Source organism: Myotis nattereri (assembly GCF_964212035.1).
Source record: "Myotis nattereri genome assembly, chromosome: 8".
NCBI classification, from domain to species: Eukaryota; Metazoa; Chordata; class Mammalia; order Chiroptera; family Vespertilionidae; genus Myotis; species Myotis nattereri.
Window position 1 is genome coordinate 38229957 of NC_138083.1, and position 17843 is coordinate 38247799.

A 17843-nucleotide genomic window follows, 5' to 3' on the forward strand; every position below is an offset into this window, starting at 1 on the left:
TCTCTGAAAAAGGTTGTTTCCCCAGGTAGGGATTTTCCCCTGAAGTTAGGGAGGGAATAAAACCCCTAACTAAGTGCCAGGCAGGTAATTAATCACTTTAACTATGAATAATCATGCTTAAGCTACATAATCTTTACTCCCTGGAATGGAGATAAGAAACACCCTAACCTTTGGAATAGAGATTGATAGGATTGGAATCAACTGGTATAAATACAGATGTAACAAGACAACAGGACACAGAACCTAGAGACAGAACCTAGAGACAGAACGTAGCGAGAGAACATGGCAAAAGATCCTGGACAGAAACTGGCCACAGAACCTAGAGACAGAACCTAGCGAGAGAACATGGCAAAAGATCCTGGACAGAAACTGGACACAGAAGCTAGAGACAGAACCTAGCAAGAGAACATGGACACAGAACCTGGCTGGAGATCCTAACCAGAACTTTGCTGGAGATCCTGACCAGAACTTGGCTAGCGATCCTGGCTAGGCTGCTGATCAACTGAACGCTGCCTCTGTGTCGTTCCTTCTTCGCCGACTCCGTCCACACCTTTGGGGACCCCTAGACCTGCTGGGGTTGGACCCCAGCAGCCAACAAGTGTAAATAATCGCAATGTCCATCAACTAATGAATACACAAACAATGTCCACACAATAAAACATTATCCAGTCATAAAGATGAAGTGGTGGTACATGTTGTAACATAGATATATCTTGAAAACATGTTAATTGAAGGAAGCCAATAACAAAGTCCACATATTAAACAATTCCATTTATATGAAATGACCAGAATAGGCAAATCCATAGAGATAAAAAGTAGCTCCAAGGCCTTAGGGGAGAAAGAACTGGAGAGTGATTGATATTAGGTATGTGATTTCTGTTGGAGGTGATGAAAACATTCTGGAATTAGACAATGGTATAGTTGTATAGTCTGGTGAATAGTCTAAAAACCACTAAATTGTATACTTTTAAAGCGTTTATTTTATGGCATGTGAATTATATCTCAATTTGAAAAATTCACTGAAAAAAATACAAACAATACTAAAAACTGTAATGAAGAAAATAACACTCACTCAAAATCCCTACACCTAGAAAGAATCACATTTTGGTGACCATTCTTCATGATTTTCTCAGATCTCTAGCTGGGTGGCAAATACACACACACACACACACACACACACACACTCTTATACATATAATATACATGTAAATTATAGCCAAAGATACATTCATAGACACACACACACACACTTCATATTTTGTATAGTTCCAATATGCAGTTTAATAACAGCCCTAGCAAAACAGTTCAAATTTCAAATTTCAGTTGACAAGGTAAATTAACTGTGAGTAACTGTATAAACTAAAAACTTCAGCCCATAAATCATTATATAAATAATAGCTGTGCATCATGATCAGTGATCAATCATGTCACTTCTTTGTCTGTCGGTGATTGGTCAGGGCACATATGTTATCCAATTCATGCAGACAACAAAACATATACCAATTTATGCTTCCTTATCTCCCAGTGGTAAACCCACACAACATTTTATAAACAGACAAATGAAAGAGGGAATCATCAGGAAAAAAAAAAGATGAAGGTCCAACAAATAAGTAAAAAGTGATAGTGCTGAAAATGAAATTAAAATAAGAGTGTCAAGAGCTGCTTGTGTCGCCCACCCCCATCCAAGGAACAGCAGCCTCCTGATGACCACACCCTCTGTCTGAGGAAAAGCAGCTGTGTGTGAAGCCTCCCCCCACCACCCAGAGGAGCCACCACTACTGTTAACAGCACCCACCAGAGGAGTTGCTACCAACTGAGGAGCAGCCGTTACAACCGCCTGAGGAGCAACCGCAGCCCGAGGAGCCACTGCCACCCAAGGAGCAGCCACTGAACGACTCAACATCTAGATATGGCGGTACGATCAAACATGGGTAGACAAAGAAACCCCCAAAGGAAAGAAAAGGAGGACTCGCCAGAAAAGCAGCTAAGTGATACAGAGTCATGCAACATGACAGAAAAAGAATTCAGATTAAGGGTCCTAGAGTGCATAAACCGGATGGAGGAAAAAATCAACAACTTATGCAAGAAGCAAGAAAAAACCGATGAAAAAAATCAATAAATTATGTAAGAACCAAGAAGAAATGAAGAGTGATATAGCTGCAATAAAAAACACCATTGAAAGTTTCAACAGTAGACTAGGAGAAGCGGAGGAACAAATTAGCGAATTAGAAGACAGGGAAACAAAACACACCCAAACTGAACAACAATTGGAGAAAAAAATTAAAAGACAGGAGGAGAGCCTAAGGGAGCTATGGGACAACATGAAACGAAACAACATACGAATAATAGGGGTGCCAGAAAAACAGAAAGAGGAACAAGGGTTAGAAAACCTATTTGAAGAAATAATAGCAGAAAACTTCCCAGAGGTGGGGAAGAAAAAAGTCACACAAGCCCAGGGAGTCCCAAACAAGGTGAACCCGAAAAGACCCACACCAAGACACATCATAATTACCATGGCAAATGTTCAGGACAAAGAGAGAATCTTACAGGCTGCAAGAGAGAGACAGAAAGTTACATTCAAGGGATCTCCCATTAGATTACCAAATGATTTCTCAATAGAAACACATCAGGCCAGAAAAGAATGGACAGAAATTTACAAAGTGATGCAAAGCAAAGGACTGAATCCAAGAATACTCTATCCAGCAAGGCTATCATTCAAACTTGAAGGGGAAATAAGAAGCTTCACAGACAAAAAAAGGCTAAGGGAGTTTATCACCACCAAGCCAGCAATGCAAGAAATGCTAAAGGGACTTGTGTAAAAAGAAGAAATAAAAAGCTCAGAAAGAAAACAGCCACACAAAAAAAGAAATGGCTACAAACAAGTACCTTTCAATAATAACTTTAAACGTAAATGGACTAAATGCTCCAACCAAAAGACATCGAGGTGCTGAATGGATAAAAAAACATGACCCATACATTTGCTGTCTACAAGAGACCCACCTCAGAAGAAGGGACTCACACGGACTGAAAGTGAAGGGATGGAAAAATATCTTTCAGGCAAATGGAAAGGAAAAAAAAGCTGGGGTAGCAATACTTAAATCAGCCAAAATAGAACTCAAAGTGAAGGCCATAACAAGAGATAAGGAAGGTCACTTCATAATACTAAAGGGATCAATATAACAAGAGGATATAACCCTGATAAACATATATGCACCCAATGCAGGAGCACCCAAATACATAAAAAAACTCCTGGAAGATATCAAAGGAGAGATCGACAACAATATAATCATAGTAGGGGACTTTAATACACCACTGACATCACCGCATAAATCCTCTAGACAATCAGCAAAGAAACAGCAATTCTAAATGACTCACTAGATCAGATGGACTTAATTGACATCTTCAGAACACTTCACCCCAAAGGCACGAAATATACATTCTTCTCAAGGGCTCATGGGACATATTCAAAAACAGACCACATATGGGTCACAAACAAAGTCTCCCCAAATTCAAGAAGACTGAAATCATACCAAGCATCTTCTCAGACCACGATGGCATAATATTAGAAATAAACTACAGTTGCCGAAACCGGTTTGGCTCAGTGGATAGAGCGTCGGCCTGCGGACTGAAAGGTCCCGGGTTCGATTCCGGTAAAGGGCATGTGCCTGGGTTGCGGGCATATCCCCAGTGGGAGATGTGCAGGAGGCAGTCTGATCGATGTTTCTCTCTCATCGATGTTTCTAGCTCTCTATCTCTCTCCCTTCCTCTCTGTAAAAAATCAATAAAATATATTAAAAAAAAGAAAAAGAAATAAACTACAATATAAACAACCCAAAATACTCAAACACTTGGAAGCTGAATAGCATGTTATTAAATATTGATTGGGTTACCAATGAGATCAGAGAAGAAATTAAAAACATCCTGGAAACTAATGACAATGAAAACACAACAATCCAAAACCTATGGGACACAAAGAAAGCAATCCTGAGAGGGAAGTTTATAGCTCTATAGGCCTATCTCAACAAAGAAGAAAAAATGATAGTAAATCATCTAACTCTAAAACTCAAAGAATTAGAAAGAGAGCAACAAGAAAACCCCAGAGTGAGCACAAGGAAGGAGATTAAATAAAGATTAGAGCAGAAATAAACGACACAGAGACCAAAAAAACAATACAGAAAATCAATGAAACCAAGAGCTGGTTCTTTGAAAGGATAAACAAGATTGACAAACCTCTAGCCAGGCTCACCAAGAAGCAAAGAGAGAGGACCCAAATAAACAAAATCAGAAATGATAGAGGCGAAATAACAACAGACCCCACAGAAATACAAATGATTGTTAAACAATACTATGGACAACTCTACTCCAACAAATTAGACAACCTGGAGTAAATGGACATAATCCTAGAAAAATACAACATTCCAAAACTCAATCAGGAAGAATCTAAAAATCTCAACAGGCCAATAACTATGGAAGAAATTGAAGCAGTCATCAAAAAGCTTCCAGCAAACAAAAGCCCAGGACCAGACGGCTTCACAGGGGAGTTTTACCAAACATTCAAGGAAGAACTAAAACCTATCCTCCTCAGACTACTACAAAAAATCCAAGAGGAAGGAACCCTTCCAAGCTCATTCTATGAAGCCAGCATCACCCTAATACCAAAACCAGGTAAAGACAACACGAAGAAAGAGAATTACAGGACAATATCCCTCATGAACATAGATGCCAAAATCTTAGCAAATCGGATCCAGCAGTACATCAGAAAGATCATACACCATGACCAAGTAGGATTTATCCCAGGGATGCAGGATGGTACAATATCCGCAAATCAATAAACGTGATACCTCACATAAACAAATTGAAAGAAAAAAACCACATAGTCATATCAATTGATGCAGAAAAAGCATTTGACAAAATCCAACACCGATTTTTGATAAAAACTCTCAGTAAGGTGGGAATAGAAGGATCATACCTCAACATAATAAAAGCCATATATGACAAGCCCAGAGCCAGCATCATACTCAATGGACAAAAACTAACACCATTTCCCCTAAGAACAGGAAGGAACAAGACAGGGATGCCCACTCTCACCACTCCTGTTCAACACAGTACTGGAAGTATTAGCCATTGCAATTAGATAAGAAGAAGAAATAAAAGGCATTCAAATTGGAAAAGAAGAAGTAAAACTGTCCTTATTTGCAGATGACATATTATACATAAAAAACCCTAAAGACTCCATCAAAAAACTATTAGACTTAATAAATGAATTCGGCAATGTAGCAGGATACAAAATTAACGCCAAGAAATCTGAGGCATTTCTATACACTAATAGTGAACTTACACAAAGAGAGACTAAAAAAACAATCCCATTTACCATTGCACCAAAAAAATTAAGCTACCTAGGAATAAACTTAACTAAGGAGGTAAAAGACCTCTACTCAGAAAACTACAGGACGTTGAAAAAAGAGATAGAGGAAGACATAAACAGATGGAAGAACATACCATGTTCTTGGATAGGTAGAATCAACATCATTAAAATGTCCATACTACCCAAAGCAATCTAAAAATTCAACGCACTTCCCATTAAAATACCAACGGCATATTTCACAGGCCGAGAACGAACTCTCCAAAAATTCATCTGGAATAAAAAAAGACCCCAAATAGCTGCAGCAATCCTGAAAAAGAACAAAGTAGGTGTGATCTCAATACCAGATATCAAGGTGTATTACAAAGCCACTGTTCTCAAAACTGCCAGGTATTGGCACAAGAACAGACATATAGATCAATGGAATAGAATAGAGAGCCCAGAAATTGGCCCGAACCAATATGCTCAATTAATATTTGACAAAGGAGGCAAGAACATACAATGGAGTCAAGATAGTCTCTTCAATAAATTGTGCTGGGAAAATTGGACGGATACATGCAAGAAAATGAAACTAGACCACCAACTTACACCATACACAAAAATAAACGCAAAATGGATAAAAGACTTAAATGTATGACGGGAAACCATAAAAATACTAGAAGAATCCAAAGGCAACAAAATCTCAGACACATGCCGAAGCAATTTCTTCACCGATACAGCTCCTAGGGCATTGGAAACTAAAGAGAAAATAAACAAATGGGACTACATCAAAATAAAAAGCTTCTGCACAGCAAAAGAAACCATCAACAAAACAACAAGAAAGCCCACTGCGTGGGAAAACATATTTACCAATGTTATATCTGATAAGGGCCTAATCTCCAAAATTTATAGGGAACTCATACAACTTAACAAAAGGAAGATAAACAATCCAATCAAAAAATGGACAAGGGACCTAAATAGATACCTTTCAAAAGAGGACATTCAGAAAGCCAAGAGACATACGAAAACTTGCTCAAAGTCACTAATCATCCGAGAGATGCAAATCAAAACAATAAAGAGGTCATCTCACACCTGTCACAATGGCTATCAACAACAAATCCACAAACGACAAGTGCTGGAGAGGATGTGGAGAAAACGGAACACTCGTGCACTGCTGGTGGGAATGTAGACTGGTGCAGCCACTATGGAAGACAGTATGGAGTTTCCTCAAAAAACTACAAATGGAACTCCCATTTGACCCTGTGATCCCACTTCTAGGAATATACCCCAAGAAACCAGAAACACCAATCAGAAAGGATATATGCACCCATAAGTTCATCGCAGCACAATTCATCATAGCTAAGATCTGGAAACAGCCTAAGTGCCTATCAGTAGATGAATGGATTAGAAAACTGTGGTACATCTACACGATGGAATACTATGCTGCTGTAAAAAAGAAGGAACTCTTACCATTTGCAACGGCATGGATGGAACTGGAGAGCATTATGCTAAGTGAAATAAGCCAGTCAATGAAGGAAAAACACCACATGATCTCATTCACTCATGGATAATAAAGACCATTATAAACTTATGAACAATAATAGATACAGAGGCAGAGCTGCCTTGAACAGACTGTCAAACTACAGCGGGAAAGCCCGGGAGGGTTGAGGGGCAGGAGGGAGGCAGTAAGAGATCAACCGAAGGACTTGTATGCATGCATACAAGCATAACCAATGGACATAAGACACTGGTGGGTAGGGGAGGCCGGGGGATTGTTAAGGGCGGGGAAAAAAGGAGACATATGTAATACTTTTTGTAATACTTTAAGCAATAAAACAATTAAAAAATAATAATAAAATAAAACAGCAAGGTGCCAAAACTAAAAAAAAAATATAAAATAAAATAAATAAAAGTAAAATAAGAGTGTCAATAAAGTTATAGAAGAAAAGCTGACTCTGGGAATATTGTTGACACTGCCACTGTTCAAGAGATTTACGTATGTAGCTTGAAGTACTTTGTAAAGATGAAACTTATGGGTATAAAAGAAAAGTTTTTGTGACAAAAAAGATGATACCCAACAGGAAGTAATGATGGCAAAAATTTAACATCAGAGAAACTCAGATATTTCACAGCATTGAAAGCACAAAAAATAAAATGTTGAAAGCTGGGAGCATTTGATATCTTGCTTCCTGGCACTGTCTTCAGTTTCAGCTCAAATAAACTCTAATAAAAATTCTCAAAAGTAAATAAGTAAATAAAATGTTGAAAACTGATCCAATATGAGTTTAAATGACACAAAATAGATGCTCTACTCAGTAGGAGAAGTGAGCAAACACTGTTTAAATTATTTTCTGTAAGATTAAAAAAAAGACAAATAAAACACTTTTATTCTCAATGTTTTTAATATTTTAAATTATACCATACTAAGTAAATATTTTTTACTTGTTCATTTCTCTAATCAAATAATTGATAGAGAATTTTTAAAGTTTTGACAAGATTTTTTAAAGATTATAAAACAATCCTTGCCCTGATCAGTTTGGCTCAGTGGATAGAGCGTTGGCCTGTGGACCCAAGGGTCCCAGGTTCGATTCTGGTCAAGGGCATGTACCTTGGTTGCGGGCACATCCCCAGTAGGGGGCATGCAGGAGGCAGCTGATCGATGTTTCTCTCTCATCGATTTTTCTGACTATCTCTCTCCCTTCCTCTCTGTAAAAAATCAATAAAATATATTTAAAAAAAAATTCTTGTTATTCCTCTTGTTTATGAGTATTATTTTATATACACAGCTTGCACATTTTTATAAACTTGCACTACATGTATAGCAAAGCACATGCATGCATGCATGCATCCACACACATATAAAAAACTATACTTCAAAAATGGATCTTGAGCTATTTTACTATACACTGAATACTTTGTTCATCTGAGGTTTGTTCAGAGATATTCTGTAGTCAAAAGATTTTCTTAACTGATTTAAGAAAAAATAAAGCAAGAGCTACATAATCCAGAAAATGTACACATCAGTATGCTATATCACAAGAAAAAATAAGGAAAAATGCACTAAAATCTTCCTATTAGTAAGGTTCAAATGAACTATTTTAAGAACTTAGTATAAATAAGTCAGTCATTAGATAAACTTTAGCTTCCCAATGAGTTCTCTGCTCTGCTTTAAATATTTCTCTCTCAAAGAGACATGCATAGACAGAGAGAGAATATAACTTTTGTCACACTTAAAAATTAGGTAGTTAGCTTATAAAGAAATAGTTTTCCACCATCATTTAGAAAAGGTGTGTGTGTTTATTAAAAGGCCAAGATATATTTTCACAATAATTAACACTGAATTATGAAAACTAATTATATTCAAAATCAGACTGGAAATCTTATTACTTTAAAAAGTATAGAATGAGCCACACTACGAGGTTGATGTAAGCATTAATCCTTCTTTAAAATCCTGATGAAAAATAAAAAATATATTAATAAGACTTGACATTTTCTCTGAAAAAAATTATTTGTTATTTTTCATTGTTTTACTAATGTTGAACCTACCCCTTCGAAGACTTCCACTGTCTGTCCGAACTTCTTTGACCCTTGGATGCATTAGAGGAGACATTGGCATCATGGGAAGATGACCCTGTACATTTCCCCCATTTCCTGTTTCAAAGTTATTTGGAAATATAACCTGTTGAAAACAAAAGCCGTTTGCTTTGCATACAGATAAACCTACTGATGAAAACTTGTAACAGAAAAAATGAGGAAGATCTTAACTTCTTTAACTATGTAATTTCTCTTTCCTTTTTTCTTCACAAAATTGCTCAATAGTTAATATTGTTAAATTGTGTGTAGAATTAATCACATTTAATCTTATCATCTATCTAAGTTTATTGACAATTAGAAGTAAACCTATGAGATAGGCACTATCATTCTCCACCTAGGGATGAGAAAAATGAGGCTCAAAATGTGATTACCTAAGGGCACACTGCTACAAAGTAATAGAGCAAGAGCATTAACTCAAATCCACTTCTTTCAAATTCATAACTTTTCTTTTTACTTTCCCAATGGATTCTATAATGGAAATATTGATGAACACTAAAGATTGCCCCATTAATCACAGTGTTGCAAAAGACAAAAGATACATGGAAGAGAGATTTTCAAGGAAACATTTTCTTTTAAGTTCTTCCTGGTTTTGGACAGTTCCTTCAGTAGTTTGGGATTAGGGAAAAGACCATCAAACCTCAGAGGAAAGGCAGGGGAATGGGCAGGCGGGGGGGGGGGGGGGGTGCGTAAAAGATCAACCAAAGGACTTGTATGCATGCATATAAGCATAACCAATGGACAAAGACAGCAGGGGGGTGAGGGCATGTGGCGGGTGTGTGTGTGTGTGGGGGGGGGGGAGTGGCCAGAGAGAGGTCAATGGGGGAAAAAGGAGACATATGTAATACTTTAAACAATAAAGAGCTTAATTTTTTTAAAAAGATTAAATAAGGAGACACAGAACAGCAAAGAATAAAAAGATAAGAGTTACAAAAGAATAACAGAGATGGAAGAAAAATCTCAATTTCTCACATGATACAAAAATGTTAAATGTGTTATTTGTATGTATTAGTCACAAAGATTTAGCTTTTTATTCTAAATACTACTAACAAGAAGTATTTAATTCTTTACATGGACATTTGAAAAATTAAAAATGATGAAATTAATGGTGTATTAGATATACCAAAAGCAGAAGCAACAATAGAAAAAAAAACTGGACATCATCAAAATTAACTTTTGTATTCCAGTGGATTTCATCAAGAAAGTTAAGAAGACAACTAAAAGAATGGGAAAAAGTTTTGCAAATCTTATGTTGGATACGGGAGTTCTATCTTCAATATATAAAGAATTCCTATAACTCAATAATAAAAAGATAAATAACCCAATTTAAAAATGGGCAAAGGATCTGAATAGATATTTCTCCAAGGAAGATACAACATGGTTAATAAACACCTGGAAAGATATTGGACATCATTAGCCATCATAAGAATGCAAATAAAAACTGTATCACTTCATGCCTAGATGGTTAGAATGAAAAAGACAGATAAGTGGGTTGGATAGGATGTGAAAAAACTGAAATCTTCATACACTGATGGTGAGAAGGTTAAATGGTGTAGCCACTTTGGAAAATAGTCTGACAGTTCAAAAGTTTAAACAGTTACTATATGGCCCAGCAATTCTACTCCTACACATATACCCAAGAAAAATAAAAATGTATGTCCACACAAAAACTTGTGCATGACTGTTCATAGCAGTAGTATTCATAACAGCCAAGAGATGGAAACAACCTAAATGTACATCAATTGATAAATGATATATCTATGCAATGGACTATTAATAAGCCATAAAAAGAAATGAATTGCTGGTAGGTAAACATGGATGAACCTTGAAAACATGCTAAGTGAAAGAAGCCAATTCAAACACAAATATGATATATTCATTGTATGATTCTATTTATATGAATTGTCCAGAATAGGCAAATGAAAGTAGATTACTGGTTGCTTAGAACTGGGGGGGAAGAAAGAGGGTAAGGAAGTGATAGCTAAAGGGCATGGTTTCTTGTTGAGGTGACAAATATATTCCAAAACTTACTGTAGTGATGCCTGCATATATCTATGCTCATACTAAAAACCATGGGCTTGTACACTTAATATCGGTGAATGTATGGTATGTGAATTTTATCTTAACTAGAGGCCCGGTGCATGAAATTCGTGCAGGTGTGTGTGTGTGTGTGTGTGTGTGTGTGTGTGTGGTGGATGTGTGTCCCTCGGCCCAGCCAGCACCCTCTCCAATCTGGGACCCCTCAAGGGATGTCCGTCTGCCCGTTTAAACAGGCAGACGGACATCCCTTTCACAATTCAGGACTGCGGCTCCCAACCGCTCACCTGCCTACCTGCCTGCCTGCCTGCCTGCACCTAACCATTCCTCTGCCAGCCTGATCAATGCCTAATTGCTCCTCTGCTGGCCTGATTGGCCCTAACTGCCCTCCCCTGCCGGCCTGGTCGCCCCCAACTGCCCTCCCCTGCAGGCCTGGTCCCCCCCAACAGCCCTCCCCTGCAGGCCTGGTTGCCCCCAACTGCCCTCCCCTGTCGGCCATCTTGTGTTTGGGGGTGATCATCTTGTGATCTGAAACACTGGTCATCTTTGACCACATGGGGGCGGCCATCTTATGTGTTGGAGTGATGATCAATTTGCATATTACCTCTTTATTATATAGGATAAAGCTATCTATATATATAATAAGCCAGTGTCCCTAATGACCGGAACGACCAAACAACTGGTTGCCATGAGGTGGTATTGACCACTTGTTGGTCCCCCCCGCCACCCGCAGGCTCTGATGGATCAGCGATGGTGAACGGGGGAATTGGGGTGGGTGGCAGGAAGACTGGGCTGGCTGTCAGGCTATTGGGATCACCAGCTCATCCCTGGCTGCTCAGGGGGTCATGCCTGTGGGAAAGTGGGCACCGGCAACTTCACCTCCATGCGCGTGTGCCAGGCCGGCCGCTGATGGAATGTGCTGCCTGCTCGGGGTCGCTCACGCCAGGGCAGGTAGGTTGCGGGCATGCCCTGCAGCCTCCATCAGTGCCTCAAGCCACAGCAGCAGTGGCGGTGGCACCCACATGAACGGCCCCGAGCGGGCAGCGTGTTCCATCAGTGGCCAGCCTGGCACACGCACATGGAGGTGAAGTTTCCAGCACCCACTTTTCCGCAGGCCTGAGCCCCGGAGTAGCTGGGGATGAGCTGATGATCTCAACGGCCTGACAGCCCAACGGTGGAGGCAGTATTTGGCTTGGGGACTGGCGAACGGGCAGAAGATGGCCCTGATCGAGGAGGCTAGGCCTAGGGCCCCTACCCTCAAGATTTAATTGTGGGCTAGGCCTCTAGTCTATAATAATAAAAGCATAATATACTAATTAGACCAGACATCCTTCTGGACGAAGCCGAGGCTGTGAGGGAAGCCCAGGTCCCAGGTGCCTGCCGGTGGCTGGAAGGAAGCCCAGGTCCTGGGTGCCAGAAGGAAGCTGGTGCCGGCAGCTGGGGGAAGGAAGGCCCCCTCTTGCATGAATTTCATGCATCAGGCCTCTAGTTATTTTATAAAATGACAGGATTATTAGCCTTGCCCTGACTCACTTCTTCACAAGTAGGAACCTTGTTTGCAGAAGCCTGGAGAGCCTCCCACAGTGCAGAATCATGATTCCATGCTAAACTCTCCAAAATCTGTTCTTCAATGCTGTTCAGGTGTTTCACCATGTCCCTGGAAAGTCCCTCCTCTGAGCGGATCACCACCTCAATAACCTGGTAACAAGAAAATTGAGAAGATAACGCACTCTGAAGCCATCAGTTCTAGACTGGGTGGGCTTGCATGCACGAATAGCTCTGTTATTAATGACACAAAATCAAGGATATCACTGAAGTAGGTTTTTTAAAAAAATGTATCATTGTTGTTGAAAGTTATACAGATGTACCCTTTATTGCCCATTGATCCCTTCTAGCCTGCACCTTCTCCCACCCCAAGCCTTTACCACACTATTGTCTGTGTCCTTGAATTATGCATATAATTTCTTTGGCTAATGTTTTTATTGATTTTATAATTTTAGAGAGGAAGGGAGAGGGAGAGAGAGAAACATCTAAGAGAGAGAAATACTGATCAGCTGCCTCCTGCAAGCCCCTTATTGGGAATGGAGCCTGGGCATGTACCCTGACCAGCAATTGAACTGGGGACATCTCAGTGCATGGGAAAACGCTCAACCAACTAAACCACACCAGTCAGGACTAAAAGAGGTTTTAAGATCTTCAAAATACTTTCACATATATTTGTTTTTCATGTTTTCTTTATACATGGAAAATTAAGACAATGATAGGTGAAAACTGGGTAACAGCCCAATAATGGTAGAAGTCAGGTTTTGGGTTCCTAGCCTACTGCTATTTTGAATTCACTGCTATTTTGAATTCATATTATTCTTCCTAATAGCTCAAAAGGAGAAAATGAATAATATATTTTGAAGGAACTTTGTTTTTATATACTATAATTACATTTTAATAAGAGTAAATATCTATGGAGGGATTGAGCAAAGAAGAAGAAAAAGAAGAGAACTCATGGACATGAACAGCAGTGAGGTGACTGCTGGGGAAAGGAGGGTGGATGGAAGAGGAAGAGGGCATAAATGGTGATGAGAAAAACAAAATTAAATTGGCTGGTGTTGCACAGTTGTTAGAGCATCGGCCTGTGCACCAAAGGGTAGAGGGTCCAATTCCTGGTCAAGGGAACATACCTGGGTTGCAGGTTCAATCCCTGGCCCTGGGTCGGGGCACATGCAGGAGGCAACTGATTAATATGTTTCTCTTACATCAATGTTTCTCTCTCCCCTCCCCCCCACCTTCTAAAAAATATCCACAGGTGGGGATTAATAAAACAAAAAAGAGTAAATATCTAGGACAATGTAAATATATACACAAAAGTATTAATACTGATTATCATTAGAATTTTAATGTGATTTTAATATTTACATTTTTAGATAGCATATGAAATGGTCTTGTTTTATTATCCATTCAGTCTCCATATTTTTTGATTGAAGAATTTAATCTATCTGCATTAAAGTAATTGTTGGTATTAATTATTGCTATGTATTTATTGCCACTCTATTATTCATATTTTAGAAATTTTTCTTCTTAAAAAAGACCTCTTAACATTCTTGTAATACTGGTTTGGTGGTGGTAAACTCCTTTAGCTTTTTTTTTTGTTGGAGAATCTCTTAATCTGCCCTTCCACTCCAAATGATAACTTTGTTGGATAATCTTGGTTGTAGGTCCTAGTTTTTTTTTTTAATGTTTTTATTGATTTTTTTTAAAGAGAAAGGAACAGAGAGGGGTAGTTAGAAATATTGATGAGAGAGAAACATCAATTGGCTGCTTCCTGCTAGCCCCCACTGGGGATTGAGCCTGCAACCAGGACATGTGCCCTTACTGGGAATTGAACCCGTGTGACCTCTTGGTTCATGGTTTGATACACAACCACGATGCAAGCATGTAGATCCTTGCTTTTCATGACTTTGAATATTTTGTGACAATCTCTGGGCCTGCAAAGTTTCTATTTAGAAATCAGCTGACAGTCTATGGGTACTCCCTTGTGGATAACTGCTTTAAAGATTCTCTTTATCTTTTATCTTTGGTATTTTAATTATGATGTCCTGCTGTGGGCCTCTTTGGGTTCATCTTGTTTGGGCTACTGTGCTTTCTGAACTTAAATGTCTATTCCCTTTACCAGTTAGGGAATCATTTTTTCAAATAGGCTTTCAATTCCTTGATCTTTCTCTGTGGGAAACTGATATAGGGTTAAGTCTCGGACTGACCTGTTGGCAAAGTCACAAACAAGTCCCAGCTTAGAGGGCACAGTCCTCTTAGCATAATTAGGCTTGACCTTATAACACTCCCTAGATCTTATCTGGGAAGCTAATGGGCTGAGGAAATGCAGGAAGTGTAACCATGGTCAAAACAAGTGAAACTCACAAGAACTGTGTAACTATGGTAACCACTACCTTATTTACCTCTCACTATAAAAAGCTTGGTGAGGCCTGAGCACAGTGGAAGTCCTTCTTCTTGAGTTGGACTTCCTTGCCTGGTCCCCCAATATTCCCAAATTATCTCGTGTCTTTTCTTTTTCATTTGTTGTGCGGCTCCTCTTCCAGACCCGAAACCTAAACCACGCAGGACTTGGAGGGAAACACTTATGACATCTGGCGCCCAACGTGGGGCCTGATAGGAGCACAAACGGATCAAACACACAGGTAGTAGCAAACACTGTCTTATTGAGAGTTCCTTGTAAAGCAAAAATGGAACTATTTGAGCTATAATTGAAACTATACCATTTTATAGGTGCAAGTGCAGCAGCTAATTTCCACTGCGTACTTTGTAGAGGCCAGTTGTCATGTTGTAATTGAGGCCCAACATTTCTCTTCTCTTTTTGGCATGCCCCTGAGGTGAATTGTTGGTACATTTGAAGCCTCAGAAGCTCCTTAAACTATCCTAATTGTTTGGGATTCTTTTTTCTTTTTGCTATTCTGATCAGATGTATTGTGCTTCCTTATCTTCTAAATCACTAATTTGATTCTCTGCTTCATCTACCCTCCTGTTGATTCCATGTACTGTAGTCTTCATTTCAGAAATTATATTCTTTTCTGACTGGTTCTTTTTTGTTTTCAATCTCCATTTTTATGTTTCCTATCTATTTGTTGAAGTTCTAAGTTCATCTACTCTTCCCCTGCATTCATTGAGCATTCTTTTTTGAAAAGTATTTTTTATTTTTATTGATTTCAGAGAGGAAGGGAAAGGGAGAGACAGAAACATCAATGATGAGAATCATTGATCGGCTGCTTCCTGCATACCTCCTACTTGGGATCGAGCCCGCAATACGGGCATGGGACCTTGACCACAATCAAACCTGGGACCCCTTGGTCTACAGGCTGATGCTCTATCCACTGAGCAAAACTGGCTAAGGCTCATTGAGCATTCTTATAACCAGTGATTTTTAACTCTGGATCTGGTAGATTGCTTATCTCTATTTTGTTTAGTTCTTTTTCTGGAGTTTTGGGACATGTTTCTTTGTCTCATCATTTTGGCTGTCTGTGTTTGTTGCTATGTATTGGATACACTGCTATGTCTCCCAGTCTTGGGAGAGTGGCCTTATGTAGTATGTGTCCTGTAGGGTCCAATGGGGCACAGTCTCCCTGGTTACCCAAGCTGGGGGCTCTAGCTTCACCCCTCCCTATGGGCTATATGCACCCTCCTGTTGTAATTGAGCCTGATTGCTGTTGGCATGTTAAAGGGAGGGATTTACCTCAAGGCCGATTGGCTGCAAGAATGGCTGTGACTACAGTGCAGGAGTTGCTGTGCAGGGGCCAAACCTATGGAGCAAAACTCACTTCAGCAAGACTCTGGTGCCCATTGATACCGCTCCTTAAGTGTGTCACTCATGGAGTAGTTGGGTGGTGCTTTGGCCTAGTCTAAAGCTATCTACTCATTGCACTGTCCCTGAGGCCTCCTAGGAGGTGCAGGCCAAGATTAGCTGCTGCTGGGCCTTGCCTGGGGTCACCTGGCATGAGCTAACAGAGTGATCTGCAGATGGCTGCTACTTGTTGGGCTTCAAGGTGCCTGGGAGAGACCAAGTTATGAACCGAGGCCAGCTGGTGCTGCTAGTGCTTAGCCTGGGCCACTTAGCAAGAGGTTCAGAGCAGGCCAAGGACAGACTACTGCTTGTTTGGGGTTTATGAACCTTTGAGAAATTTTAGGAGAATCTGCAGCATGAGCCCAAACAGGCTATTTGTATAGAAAAGCCACTGGAAATGGCTTTGGTGTGTCTGAAAGTTGTACGAGGTAAAGTCTCAGGGAATCAACAGAGTGGGGTGAACAGTGTTAGCCAGGCTGATGAAGACCCAGATATGGAGCCCGTCTGCTGGCTGTATGGGGGGAGTGTTCAGCAAAGGAAAAATGGCCTGACAGCACTTCTGTCTGAAAGAAAGCCATCCTTCCAACCATTGTCCCAAAGCCAGACAATTTAGTTCTTCCTCATATGTCTCTGGGGCTTTTTGAATTGCTGCCCCAGCAATGGAACCCAGAGAGGTGAATCCAAGTAAGTCCATACATAGGCCATTTAAGAGGAACTGCCTAGGACTCTAGCAGCCTTCCATCTCACTCAGTCAGAATCCAGACTGGTTTTCACAGCCAAAGTTATGGGGACTTCTCTTCCCAGCATTAGAACCCTGGGCTGGGGTACCTGGTGTGGGGCTGGGGAACCTCTGCAGCAGAGCTATCCCTCCTGATTTTTAACTGCCACTGAGTGCGGACCAGACTATGCTGCATCTCTGCCTCTCCTCCCAGTCTTAATGTGGCTTCTTTTTTTATATCCTTAGTATAGGACTTCTGTTCAGCTAGATTTCAGGTGGTTCTGAATGATGGTTGTTCTGTACTTCAGTTGTCATTTTCATGTCCTTATGGGAGGAAGGGAGTACTGCATTTAACTTCCCTGCCATCTTGAGAGGAAGCCCAGGATTATGATTTTCATTCATAAATATGGGAAATTCAAAGTTAACTACTTAGTTTCTGGTTGTATTCGCCAGTCAGTGACAGAAACAAAACCAAACTTGTGAGATTGGCTTAATTTATATATACCCTTCATTCTCTCCCCTTTGTCCTTGATTCCACCCAAAAGGAATATATGTTTTCAGAACACTGCTGTGAATATTTTCCAAACATCAGTACAGCTTGTTTCTTCAGCATTAAGATAAATAGAATTCTATGTGAGGTACACCATAAACAGAACTGTCTTCATCTCACCTTATAAAAATAAAATGGCCGCAAATTGAGAACTTCAATAATCCAGGGAAAAGTACGAGGTGAGCTATAAGCAAAGAGCACAATTTCCAAACAACAGGCCATCAAGGAACGATGGAATATATCTTGCTCTAAAAGAACCTTG

At 39.8% G+C, this 17843-nt stretch overlaps 1 protein-coding gene across 1 annotated transcript in view; it reads right to left on the minus strand.

Annotated features, from left to right (window-relative positions):
• The window catches only part of RBL1 (RB transcriptional corepressor like 1), an 83439-nt gene that overhangs the window by 26279 nt on the left and 39317 nt on the right, over nt 1-17843 (minus strand). The window contains exons 12-14 of the mRNA XM_081097092.1: nt 17702-17839; nt 12503-12667; nt 8888-9020 (exon numbers count right to left, since the gene is read on the minus strand). Coding sequence (XP_080953218.1) covers nt 8888-9020; nt 12503-12667; nt 17702-17839 — 436 coding nt within the window. The remainder of the gene's footprint in view (nt 1-8887; nt 9021-12502; nt 12668-17701; nt 17840-17843) is intronic.